Source organism: Elaeis guineensis, chromosome 1, assembly GCF_000442705.2.
Source record: "Elaeis guineensis isolate ETL-2024a chromosome 1, EG11, whole genome shotgun sequence".
In the NCBI taxonomy this organism is placed as follows: domain Eukaryota; kingdom Viridiplantae; phylum Streptophyta; class Magnoliopsida; order Arecales; family Arecaceae; genus Elaeis; species Elaeis guineensis.
In genome coordinates this window covers 146315109-146328809 of record NC_025993.2, presented here as the reverse complement: position 1 = coordinate 146328809, position 13701 = coordinate 146315109, and the positions used below count along the sequence as shown (strand labels likewise).

General features: G+C 41.3%; 2 protein-coding genes across 2 annotated transcripts; one reads left to right on the top strand and one right to left on the bottom strand.

Annotated features, from left to right (window-relative positions):
- The first annotated feature begins 1472 nt into the window (after positions 1 to 1472).
- Positions 1473 to 2454, top strand: LOC105038928 (thylakoid lumenal 19 kDa protein, chloroplastic). The gene has a single exon (XM_010914862.4). It carries the CDS (start codon positions 1542 to 1544, stop codon positions 2280 to 2282), a length of 741 nt encoding a protein of 246 aa, XP_010913164.2. The 5' UTR covers positions 1473 to 1541; the 3' UTR covers positions 2283 to 2454.
- A 66-nt stretch (positions 2455 to 2520) lies between these two features.
- Positions 2521 to 13380, bottom strand: LOC105038929 (AUGMIN subunit 5). Its single transcript, XM_073243035.1, is given in 11 exon segments — positions 2521 to 3184; positions 3512 to 3730; positions 6153 to 6306; positions 6309 to 6416; positions 6419 to 6495; positions 6497 to 6664; positions 12664 to 12736; positions 12739 to 12762; positions 12765 to 12817; positions 12819 to 12870; positions 12873 to 13380. Coding segments are annotated over 10 exon segments (1065 nt in total). The 5' UTR covers positions 13105 to 13380; the 3' UTR covers positions 2521 to 3184; positions 3512 to 3606.
- Positions 13381 to 13701: the final 321 nt, after the last annotated feature.

Here is a 13701-nt window from a genome sequence, read left to right as displayed (position 1 = left end):
TCATCGCGCCGTGGTCGTCCCTCCTCCTCTCCGTGGGAGCGCTGTTGAGGGCGCTCACGTGGAGGCGACAGGGGTCGGCGCGGCCGTCGGCGGCTGCTCCTGGAAGGCATAGGTCGAGCCGCCGGTTGTTGCTGGAGGCTTTTGACTGCGTCGGTCAGTACGGTCATCTGCCGTACGATGGCCGCAATCTGAGCCTCCGTGGTCACTGCAGGGCGCGGAGAGCTAGGCTCCGCCGCCGGTGGTGGTGGGGAGGCCTCTTCCCGGCGGGAAGAGCGTCTGGCCGACCCAGTGACTCTCGATCGTTGAGCTCTTGTCTTTGTCATGCTGTACCCCCATACCTGGCGCGCCAATCTGTTGCGGCCAATCGCCTCGTCGCCCGATCGCCGGGAAGCGTGCACCTGCAAAAGGAAGTCCGCACTGACCGGAGGCGGCTCCGGCGGGGACCCTCCGACGGTCAAGTCAGAGAGGTGACTGGGCAACAGTGAAATGCAGACAGAGAGCTCTGAAGAAGAGAGAGAGAGAGAGGGAGAGGAGCGAGCCTGCGTATGTGGGAGAGACGGGCGGATCGATCGATTGCACTGTTGCCTTCCCCGGTATATATAGTGGAGCTAGGTATGGCGCCGTCATTAATGGCGCGGACAAGTGAGGAACTGTCAACTCACTGTGGGCTGTCAGAGCCGCCGTGAAAACGTCATGTCGCTGTGCGGCCGTCCAATCACCAGGGTTGACCCGGCTCTCGGCGGGACAATGCCCCTAGGTAACTGCGCCGCATGTCCGTGTCAGAGCTGACAACGTCTGGCGGCTGTACGGTGGTTGGAGGAGCCGACCGACCTAAAGTCGGTAGCCAGCCGAGTGGTGTCGGACCCCTCCATCGATCGGCGAGCTTCATGTAAGTCGGCCATATAACCTCGGGGTTCAGTCGGTCGGGATGGATACGCCCGACATACCCCCAATCGACGATGGACCGTTGGACGACCGGCGGTTAGCCGCTGATGGCATCCGTCAGTCGGTCGCCCCGACCGACGATCGGTCGGTCTGTCGGCCAGTCGGAGTCGTCCAACGGAGGCGGTCAGGCCGTCAGTCGGTCGGGCGGTCGGACCCTCCGTCAGTCGGTCGGACGGTCGGGCCCTCCGACAGTCAGTCGGACGGTCGGGCCCTCCGACAGTCGGTCGACGGATATCCTCCAACAGGTATAAATGATTATATAAACTGTTGTCTATCAATCATTCAGTAATTTGGATCGGTTGTCCTAACAAACAGAAGAGGGAGTCCATGCTTTTATTTACCTACCCGCTCGGGATGCCTCCAACATGAAACTACGAGCAAGCACGCACTCGTAAACAAAGTCACATTCGCACTCACGAGCGTCTCACGTGCTCGGCCCAGGTCCAGAGAAAACGGTAGGTGACCGCAACAGGAGGTAATCTGATCCCAGATTTTATGCCACTCGTGGATAAGGTCACCTTCCCTCGCTCCCGGCTTCCACAGGCGTCACAAATTCAATCAACCCCCATCCGAAAAAAAAAAAAAAAATCTCGAATATGGCAACCCTCTTCGCGGCCTCCGCTGTCCTCTCCACCGCCACAACCGCAGGCGCCGCCAGCACCGCTACGACCTCCTCAGCCCCTCCCAGACCTTTAATCAAACCCCACTTCACTCCCCCCAAACCTCTCTCCACCACCCTCGCCGCCACCGCCGCCGCGGCCTCACTCCTCCTCTCCTCCCCCTCCCCTTCCCTCGCCGACTCTCCCACCTTCCACCTCTACTACGGCACCGCCGCTAGTGCCGCCAACTACGGTGGCTACGGCGGCAACGAGAGCAAGAAGGACTCGGCGGAGTATATCTACGAGGTCCCCGACGGTTGGAAGGAGCGGCTCATCTCCAAAGTGGAGAAGGGCACCAACGGCACCGACAGCGAGTTCTACAACCCCAAGAAGCGCGCCGAGCGCGTGTACCTCACCTTCCTCGCTGGCTTCCCCGGCCTCGCCCCAGTCGACGCCGTCCTCTCCAACCTGGCCCTCTCCGACGTCGACCTCCAGGACCAGATCGCCGGCGCCGAGGCGGTGCGGTCGGAGGAGCGGCGGGACGACAAGGGCCAGCTCTATTACGCCTACGAGATCGAGGGAGCCGGGGCCCACAGCCTGGTCTCGGTTACGTGCGCCCGGAACAAGCTGTACGCCCACTTCGTAAGCGCGCCCAATCCGGAGTGGAATCGGGATCAGGATACCCTCCGCCGGCTCCACGAGTCCTTCAAGACCGTCGACCCGGCTCCTTCTTCCTAGTTGTTCCTCGTCCGTGTGTTCGTTTTGCTGGAGGGGAGGTTATTATATATGAAAGACGTGAGCAAGAACAAATGAGATTAGGCTTCATTTCAAGTTCTTTTGTGGTGTGCTGTGTTTATCTTATGCAAGAGATAGAGATACTCGCTTAAATAAGATGATCAAGTGCCCTAAACATGCTCTCATCTTGCATTTTGGAACTAAAATACTTCGTAGAATCGAGGAGGTTAAAAAGGATTACCTTTTCCTTTGAGAACCAAAAGAGGATTTTCCAGCTTCTCCTTCAGAAAATAAATCAGCAGTCGCACTAAGGTAATGCTTCTTTCACATGATCAAGCAATGATAAGAAATGGTTACATTACAACGATTGTCAACCCTGCTTAAAGCTTTCCAAAGGAAGTGCTTCTTGATTAATGCATTAGAACATGCAAATAACAAGATAGTGGCTGCATCTCTTTGATCTGTAAACACAATGGAAAATTTTTCATTTGGATTAAAGAGCAAGCGTAAAATGAAACATTATCAGGACAACAACTATACATACCACCAAGATGTATGCTGCTTAAGAAAAAACTAAAAAACAAAAGATCACAAGCAGTAAATGATACAATCAATCCAACCGCTCCATCAACCAGCAAAGGGGAAGAAATGACATGATGAAATCTTGACCAGAGATTGCAGAATCTACTGAGGAATGGAAAGCATGGCAACCGCAAACCCAGAGTGATTTCAACAGATTAACCGAAGCCAGTAGAATAGGGCAAAGTTCAAAAAAGAAACATTCATTAAAGCGCCTTGTCATAAAATGCCATCTGAAGCTGTTTAACAAGGGCCAAGCACCCAGCGTCTGCCCATCAACTGCAACCCAGTCCACGGCTGTTGCTACTGGTTGACCACTTGTCAACCTGCAAATGAAACAACTAAATGTAAGGTTTCCCTATGTAGATAGCAAATATACATGCATAAAAATGTTTACAGTGTCTTCTATAGCATGATCCTAGCATTTGTATGCTAATCCATATGGTTAGTGAAAACGTGCTGCAAAGTCCAAACCAACCATCATGTTTGTGAATTGTGATATTAACAAAAGGGCTGGTAGCAGGTCTACAAATCAAAAAAATATGACCATGCATATTGGAATGATAAAGTGAAAGATAAATGACACGCAACATACATCTGCCATAGATATAGTTTCAAGACATAAATAATGGCAAAAGGCAAGAAACATCTACCTGCAACAAAGAAGCCAGACATCTTGGATCGCACTTCCGGGCAACCATGGGTAACAAAATCAAGGATACATCGTTGGGTGTTGCTTACCAAGCCCCTAAACACAGACAATTTGCAAGCATCTTTGAGCATTCAAAACTGCATTCCTAAGTTCTGGCAACCATCTTTCTGTAACAACTTTCTCTTGTTCACCAGACAACTTCAGAGAATAATTCGCCATCCTGCAGGGTTTGTAAGAAGTTCAAAACTCCTCTCAAATTCTTTCTCTATAAATCATGCAAAAATTCATGCTGGGAACATAAATTCAGCCTGCAAGAAGACAAATATATGCCTGAGGAGCAACTCTAAAATCCACTGGAGTCCAAAGAGAGCTCAAGCCCTTTAAAGTATGCTATTTATGTTGCAGGGGTGATTGACATATGGAGGACGATACCCACTGAACCACCAACAATACTTTTCACTGCAATATGGTTGTAAGGAGGTTTATGTGAATTAAAGTACTATGAAATTTTATTTTGCATTCGATCCATTTTTTTTCATGCCAGTTTCATCTCTAGATTCTTTTCGGCTCCTAAGTTATAATTTGACTAGAAACAAAAGTCAAGCACACAAAGTGCATCACCATTAATTGGAGCACTAACAGAACATTGACTGGTAATGTTCATCAGGTATTCAAATGACTCATAGGAACAGAATGATTTCACCAAGGAAAATAAAGAAAGGGGGTCAGCCTCAAAGAAAAACAACCAAGAGACCTTCATCTAAGACCCAAGTGAACCACATTTACACTTTTAGCCTGCATTAGTGAATGTCAGTTTTGATTGTATTTGTTGGCAAATAGGTTACCACATATTCTTCAAAGCCTCATCAATCGATGAATCAAGATAAGCATGAATACATGAAGAAATTCTCATAGTTCATGTGATGCTCCTTATCAAGCTTGTGTGAATTTTTTTCATGAGATCTCCCATAATTTCAGGATGAGGAGCATGTGATGGCTCTTCATATCAGTTCCACACTAGAATATCTTTCTGATGATTGACAATCTTACATTCAACAAGTGATGAGGTAAATTTTCAGTCAGTAGCCATCTTCTTGCCTCATCAGTCAATGAATCACGACAAGCATGAATACATGAAGTGAAGAGATTCTCACAATTCATGTGATGCTCCTTATCAAGCTTGTGTGATTTTTTTCATGAGATCTTCAATAACTTCAGTATAAGGAGCATGTGATGGCTCTTCACATATAGATCCCAGATTTTGGACAAAAAGAGTTGGGTACAACATGTTCTTGGGAATTAAGAACTAGGATCAATATGGTTAAGATATCGTTAGAGATAAGAGAAAGGAACTGGAGTTGTTCTTTTTTGGTTTAGAATAGAGTCCTGATTTAGATTTATCTCATATACATTACTCTGATTATTGACCATACAGAATGTACAAGGAAAATGAAGGGGTGAAAAAAAGTGAATGCCACTACAATGATTATAGCTGTTTCAACTCAATTATTTGAATTACATGATAACGCCAATGCACCACCCTGAATCGTAGCTATTGAAAGTCTTTCTTTAGTCAACTTGTCACTGAATTTCTAAGAAGAAAGAAAACAAACTATTTAATTTATCCTTAGCCTTTGTCAGAAGAATTTTGGAATCAAAATTTGTCTGTGTAAGAAATTTGAAATTTCAACATCGGCATTTTTTATCATACTGTTAATAGGCGATCGCATAATATGAAGTGCAGAAAGAAGATAGAAAAGAAATGTGACCTGCAAGTTAAAAGCGAATTCTAAATTCTGCAGTTTGTGATACTTTTCATAAGTTTTAAACACATTCAACTGATGTTGTAGCAAGATCGATATATTGTTGTTCTTACAAACAAGCTACTTTCCAAATTGTTGCAATTAGAAAATTCAAAGTAATATTGTCACTCTTAATGCAAACTGACTTGATCTGAAATCTGTAGTTTATTTTGCCCTCATCTTAGCAAATTCAGTTTCCTGCTCTTCTTCCCTTCAACACAACATACATAGAGCAACCTGAAACTTGCATGCTTGACCTTATTGATTTATAAGTCTAGTTAGTTTTCTCATCTTATATTTCATGTTTTGTGACCTAAATATCACCATTAAGCATCCATGAACCTGACATCAGCATTTATCCTTTTCATCTAAGCTTGCAACTGCATCAGCAGCATAAAGCATGGAAAAGGATCATTGGAGAAAGAGGGGGGAAATCCATGTTAACTTATTCACTAATTTAAGTAACTAGTATTTGCTTAATGCTAACTAGTGTCTGCTTAATGCTTTCTATCTTTAGTTACATGATCTGTCATTAAAAGGGCATTCAAATGGAGAACCGACTTGCACCAGTGATCTTATTGCTAAGCAAATGCATGCAATGGGATGTGGTGAGCCATGCTCAAGCGACCCTGCAGAAACAGTGCCCTGGAAGGTCTTGCAAATATTAATTGCACAGAAAAACTACCAGCAATATCTTATTAAATACTCTAATGATGAAGACTTCCACATTATGTTGAACAGGAGATTAAATTATTGTTATTGGGAAACTTTATGTCCTGTCTAGAACGACAGGAAGAAGTGTAAACAATGACAAAATTAGAAACTAAAGGCTATAAATACCTCAAGAGTTCTGCATCAGCTCTGACGTAAATCTTTTCAGCTTCTCTATGAATAAGTGTATTAACCAGTGAAGTATGTGCAGTAATTGACCGAAGTATAAGAGAAGGATTTCTCAGTGCATCTATTATTGTTGTTTTAACATCTTCAGGCCTTATTTGGCAGCATCTAACTGGGGATTCAAGTTAATACCGCTCCCTTCATATGCTGGAAAAGTACTATGAATTCTTTCAATCATATGAGAAGCAAGAGTTTCACATGCTTTCCAGTATCTCTTTCTCTTGATGTCTCTCTGAGAATGATGTCATCTGATGACTTGTTGCCCTTGATGGTTAAGTAAATTGCCACCATGTGCATGGAGATCATCAGCTCCATTGTCAGCACTGTCTGTAGTCAGCCTCCGCACAACTCTTGCTTGATTTACACAATGATGAAGCTGTGTTTGGTACTTGGCAAATATCTTAGCTGCTTCATCACATTGCCAATCATATGCCTCCAACGTCACCTGCTTGTGCCTAATATAGCAAAATCAACAATATAAACAACAAAAGCAAAGTGCAAAACACTATTGATAGTTTCCACCATGGGCACTAATAGTACAATACAAAAACACTGTACCAACAAAGGGGAGCACGTTTTCTTAGGACTTTCTCAAAGCCATCACATTTTATTAGACAGTTTCAGATAGGAGACAATGGGAAATTCATATTAAAAAAAAAAATCTCCAGTTTCACATATACTTCAAACTGGAGTAAGGCGAAAGGAGGAAGTTGTTAGGAATATCTAAACTTAATTGTGCATGGATCTTGGAGTCCAAGTTTGATAAAATCAAGAGATGCTATTTGTTGGTCAAAGAGTCTTTTGTGTTTTCAAGAAACCTTGTTTTAAAAGGAGATATTGGGATTAATAAACTAAATTAATATTGTCTTGTTATTATCAATGACCTTTAGTGTTTCCTATGAAATTCACTTAGAATTCCTCTCTATATATAAAACCAAAGTGTTGCATATAAATATGGCTCTTAGTATTTTGTGTAGAAGATAATTGAAGGGTCGTAAATTCCTAGGAAGCACAGATCTTCAAAATAGCTGCCGTACCCATGTTGGATATGTTTTCGATACGAATACATCAGGAATACATTGTGATACGTATCCATTGCGTGTCCGTCCATTTTTCCTCTCTTTTCTAGTTTTTCGGTGTCGGATATGGCTGGGTACGGCTGGGATACAGCCGGCTTTTGATGTATGGCTGGGTATAACTATTTTCCCTCTCTTTTCTAGTTTTTATGTTAATCTTTTAGGATTTTTGCTTGTAATAACTATGCATTAACGATGCTTATTTTTCAAACATAGATACTCTAGAGTTATGATTTGTGTTTATATGTTAAATTTATCTTGAATATTTATGTTTCTATATTAATATTATATTAATTTTATATTTTTTAATATACTATATCCCAACCGTATCGTATTCTGTATTTTAAGAATTTATCGTATCTCCGTATCCGTATCGTACCCGTGTCCCATATCGTATCTGTGCTTCCTAGGTAAAATCTCCTATATAAAGGGATGTACTTGACCCATTTTGGATCAGGAGAGTTCAACAAATTCAAAACAAAGTTAAAATTTTTTTCTTCTATTAGATGTACTCTCTCCATATTTTTTTGTATGAAAAATACTACAAATTCTCCTCTCCTCCTCTATCCACCATAACAAAGTTATATCAGAGCTATGGCTAATGTAGGGGGGCTTTCATAATTACCTCTACCTCGTCTGACCAATACCAACTATGAGAATTGAAATATCCAAATGAAGGCGTTACTTGAATCTCAAGATATTTGGGACAGTCGAAAGAAGCTATGAAGAAGTCGGAGAAGGAGATACTCTCACGGTGCAACAATGAGAGGTTCTACGAGACAAGAGGAAAAAAGATAAGAAGGCCCTCTACTTAATCTATCAAGCCGTAGATGAGTTGGCCTTTAAGAAGATTATTGTGGCCACCACCTCCAAAGAAGCATGGGAGATTCTCCAAAATGCATATAAAGGAGTTGAAAAGATGAACAAAATTCACTTTCAAACTCTTAGAGGCGAATTTGAAGCGCTACAAATGAAAGAGTCCGAATCCATCTCGAATTTCTTTACAAAAGTCTTGATCGTCGTTAACCAATTAAGAAGGAATGGCGAGACCTTGAGTGCTACACGAGTAGTAGAGAAAATTCTACGCTCATTAGATGTCAAGTTTGACTACATCATAATCGCTATTGAAGAATCAAAAGATTTGGAGGCCATGACAATTGATGAACTCATGGATTCCTTATAAGCCCATGAACAAAGGCTTAACAAGAAGAAGCAAGAGCCTTTGGAGCAAGCTCTTTAATCCAAGTTTACTTTAAAGGAAGAAAAAAAATACTCCAAGAATGAAAGGAGTCAAAAAGGCCAAGGACGAGGCCGTGGCCAATGGAGAGGCCGTGGACGTGGAGGCTATCATAACAAAAAGGAGTTTAGCCAAAGTCCAAAAGAAGGGCGTGGACAAGGAGGCTCATCTAGAGATCGAAGGTATGATAATTTCAAAGTTCGTTGTTTCATTTGCAACAAACTCGGTCATTATGCTTCGAATTATTAGTATAATGATGCTAACCAAGTTGAAGAAAAAGCTCATTATGCAAAAAAGAAGAAGAAGATGATGATGAAGTCTTGTTGCTAGCTTGCAAAAAAGATGACACCAGTGAGCAAAATATGTGATACTTGGACACCGATGCAAGTAATTACATGTGTGGCTATAAGAACATGTTCGTGGAGTTGGACAACTCGATGAATGGGCATGTGTCTTTTGATGACTCCTCCAAAATAGACGTGAAGGACAAAGATAAAATTCTTATTCAATTAAAAGATGGAAGTGATAAATTTATCTCTAATATTTATTATATACCGGAGATGAAGAACAATATTTTGAGTTTAGGACAACTTTTGAAGAAAGGATATGATGTACATATGAAAAATAAAAGTCTATTTTTGAGAGATTAAAAGAATAATTTGATAGCCCATGTTCAAATGACAAAAAATAGAATGTTCATGCTTAACATCAAACATGTCAATGCTAAATGTTTGAATGCGAGTGTGAAGGATAGGTCATGACTATGACACTTGAGATTTGGCCATCTTCACTTTGGTGGCCTCAAGCAATTATCAAACAAGAAGATGGTAAAGGGCTTGCCGTATATTGATTCTCCAAAATAATTTTGTGAAGGATATGTTCTTAGCAAGCAACTAAGAAAGAGTTTTTCCAAAAAAGCTTTCTATCATGCAAAGAAGCCACTTGAGCTCATCCACACCGACATATGTGGGCCAATTTCTCCAACATCCTTGCGAGAGCACCGTTATTTTTTAACCTTGATTGATGATTTTAGCAAGAAAACTTGGGTGTATTTTTTGAAGGAGAAGTCTAAAGCATTTTTCACATTCAAGAAGTTCAAAGCAATGATGGAAAAAGAATGTAGCTACTACATCAAGGCCTTGTGATCTAATCGTGGAGACTAATTCACGTCCAAAGAGTTTGAACATTTTTGTAAGGAGCATGGCATCCCGCGACTCTTAACAGCACCTTATCCCCCAACAAAATGGTGCGGTGGAGAGAGAATCAGATCATTTTTGATGTAGTTCGAAGCATGCTGAAGACCAAGGATATACTGAAAAAATTTTGGACGAAGGCCACAAATTGTGCGGTCTACTTGCTTAATCGATGTCTTAAAGTGAGTCTAAAAGACAACTCCATAATACACATGGAGTGGAAGACGACCTAGTGTCTCTCACTTGAAGATTTTCGGGAGTATCGCCTATGCTTATATCCCGGACCAAAAAAGAATAAAGCTTGAAAACAAGAGTGAAAGTTTATCTTCATTGATTATGATGCTCAGTATAAAGCCTACAAGCTCTTTGATCTAAAAACTAAAAGAATTCATGTTAGTAGAGATGTGGAGTTCCATAAAGATGGCATATGGAGTTGACAATCAAACAAAGAGCTATTTTATGAAGAGAAGGAAGAAGAAGAGAAAGAATCAAAGGAGCATTTTGAAATTTCTTCACCACCTTCATCTTCACATTTAAGAGTATCACCTCCTTTGGATGATAGTCCAATGCAAAGGAAGACAAGGAGTTTGCAAGAACTATATGAGATAACAAACGAACTTAATCTCGTTTGTCTTTTGGCTAACAATGAAAATATTTCATTTGAAGAAGCAATACAAAATAAGATTTGGAAAGCTGCCATGGATGAGGAGATCAAAGCAATAGAGAAAAATGATACTTGAAAACTTACTACCCTCCTCGAAAGCCATAAACCCATAGGTGTCAAATGGGTTTATAAGAAGAAGAATGCTTAAGGACATATAGAGAGTACAAAGTAAGATTGATGGCCAACGGCTACAAGCAACAAATCGGTATTGACTATGAAGAAGTGTTTACCTAGATTACTTCCATAGAAACTATAAGATTGCTTATCTCTATTGCGGCATAATTTAAATGGCCAATTCTTCAAATGGATGTCAAATCGACTTTCTTGAATGGATTTCTAGAAGAAGAGGTCTATATAAATTAACTCAAAGGATATGTGAAGAAGGATCATGAAGAAAAAGTCTTGAAGTTGAAGAAGACGCTCTATGACTCGAAACAAGCACCAAGAGCATGGAATAGAACAATTGATGCATACTTTAAAGCTAATAACTTCATGCAATGTCCATACGAGCATGCCTTATATGTGAAGAAGAAGAATGAAGATATATTACTTATTTTTTTGTATGTAGATGATTTTATTTTTATAGGAAGCAACCCTCAAATATTTGAAGAATTCAAGCAAGCTATGATCCAAGAGTTTGAGATGACATATTTGGGGCTTATGTCATATTTTCTCGGCTTAGACGTCAAGCAAAACATTGAAGGCATCTTCATTTCTCAAGAAGTATATGCAAAGGAGATTCTTAAGAGGTTTAAGATGAAAAATTGCAAGACAATAAGCACCTCCATTGATGGTGGAGCCAAACTATCAAAATTTGAAGACAAGGTGATGGATCCTACTCTTTACAAAAGCTTAATTGGAAGCTTAAGATACCTCACATGTACAAGACTTGATATTCTATATAGAGCTGGCTTACTAGGCCATTTGATAGAGGAACCAAAATCTACACATTGGAAGGCTGCAAAAAAAATTCTTCATTACATCCGAGGTACTATATCTTATGGAGTAATACATTCTTCTTCTTATATTTTTCGACTTTTTGGTTATTCGGATAGTGATTGGGAAGGAGATTCGGATGATAGAAAGAGTATAACTGGATTTGTTTTCTACATGGATGATATGGCATTCACTTGATTTTTTAAGAAGCAAGCTATTATGACTCTTTTTACTTGTGAGGCAAAATATGTTGCGACATCTTCATATGTTTGTCATGCTATATGGCTTAAAAGATTGTGACAAAACATTTATTTCTCTCAAATTGATGCTATAAAGATATATGTGGATAGTAAATCGGCAATGGCATTAGCAAAAAATCCGATCTATCATGAAAGGAGCAAGCATATCGACATCCGTTTTTATTTCATAAAAGAACATGTAAAGGAGAAGAATGTGGAGTTAACTTATATGAAGACTCATTATCAAGTTGCCAATATCTTCACTAAGCCACTTGCAGTGGATCTTTTCTACAAGTTCAAGAATCTTCTTGAAATGAAACATGGAAGACAATTAAGTTTAAAGGAGGGTGTTGAAAATATCTAAACTTAATTGTGCATAGATATTGGAGTCCAAGTTTGATAAAATCAAAGGACGCGATTTGCTAGTCAAAGAGTCTTTTATGTTTCCAAGAGACCATATTTCAAGAGGGGATATTAGGATTAGTAAACCAAATTAATATTATCTTGTTATTATCAATGGCCTTTAATATTTCCTATGAAATTCACTTAGAATTCCTCTTCATGTATAAAACCAAAGTGTTGCATATAAATATGGCTCTTAGTATTTTGTATAGAAGGTAGTTGAAGGATTGTAAAATCCCCTATATAAAAGGATGTACTTGAGCCATTTTGGATTAAGAGAGTTCAAAGAATTCAAAACAAAGTTTAAGTTTTCTTCTTCTATTAGATCTACTCTCTTCATATTTTTTTGTGTGAGAAATACTACAAGTTATCCTCTCCTCCTCTATCCACCGTAACAGAAGTAACTAGTAAAAGGATCTTTTGTCCCTATTTTCAATAAAAATATTTTTCTATAACAAGGCGACTTGGAGCATAAAGAGTGTATATTTCCTTTAAAATTTTCTCAGCCCTCCCTTGCCAGTAGCATTCTCATCTCTCAGCAATGAGAACCAATGAGAGAAGAAGATTACAGACTGCATATCTACTACCGGTATCCTAATTTTGAAAATTTTCTATAAAACTTAACCAAGCAAATGAATAGATAAAAAAAATCTCTTCTTTTTCCTCTTTCTTTTTCCTCTTTCTTTGAGTCCTACTGAGTTCCTTACCCGGCATAAGACCTCCCGTCAAGCATCCTCTTCCGCTCGTCCTCCCAGGCGACCTCAACCATCCAAGTCCGTTCCGCTGCCTCCTCACCACGTTCCTCGCCTCTCCGCTTCCTCCTCCGCCAGATCCTCTTCCTCGGCACGGCCCCCCTGGCCTCAAAGACGAGCCCTCCTCAAACTTCCCCTTCTCCCTCTTCCTCCTCCTCCCACTCCCCCATCCACCGACGGCGGAACCCCGTGCACCATGATCTTCTGCCGCGCCGTCATGACCCTCCGCTCAGACCGGACTCTCTCGAGGAGGAAGCTCCACATCGCCACCAGGTTCCCCCGGCAGATCTTGCGGAACTGGGTAGCGGAGGGCGGCGGCGAAGGGTACCCCATCTCTCTCTGTAGCCACTCGAAGATCGCCTCTGGCCGCGGAGTGGAGCCCCCGGGGCCCTGCATTCATCCGGCCGGCCGGATCGCCGCCGCGGAAACCCTAGGCACCAGCGGGATCTCGGCCACGATCGATCGGAAAGGAAGGGTTTTAGGACCGCGCGGGGTGAGAAGGAATAAGGATCGTCAGCGGACCATGGAAAACCCTGGCGCTGCGATTTTCTTGAAGGCGGGATTGGGGTTTCGGTGATTGGGTTCTGCCTCCCGGCGAGAGTTTTCGAAGCGGACAAGCGGGGCAGCGTTTAACTAACCGGTGCCACCAACTGTGTTCCTTTGATGAATTTTGCGAACCGTTCTGCTTCTTTCAAAATATTGCACGTCCGGTGGCTAGCGCTCACAACAGGACAAGAATGGGCCCCAGGAGAAACTATGGGTTAGAGCAGTTCTACAACGCATATTTTACATCATTCAATAATTTACATCATCTAATACTAAATCAATACATCATATATTATTAAAAAAATTATATTATTATTGAAATTTTAATAAAAAATTTTAATAAAAAATTATTGTTAACTATGATTGACCAACAGTAGCTCACAATTTTACTCTTTTGAATAGAAAAAAATTCACTTTTTGATATGATATACTAGTTTGTTATTGAAT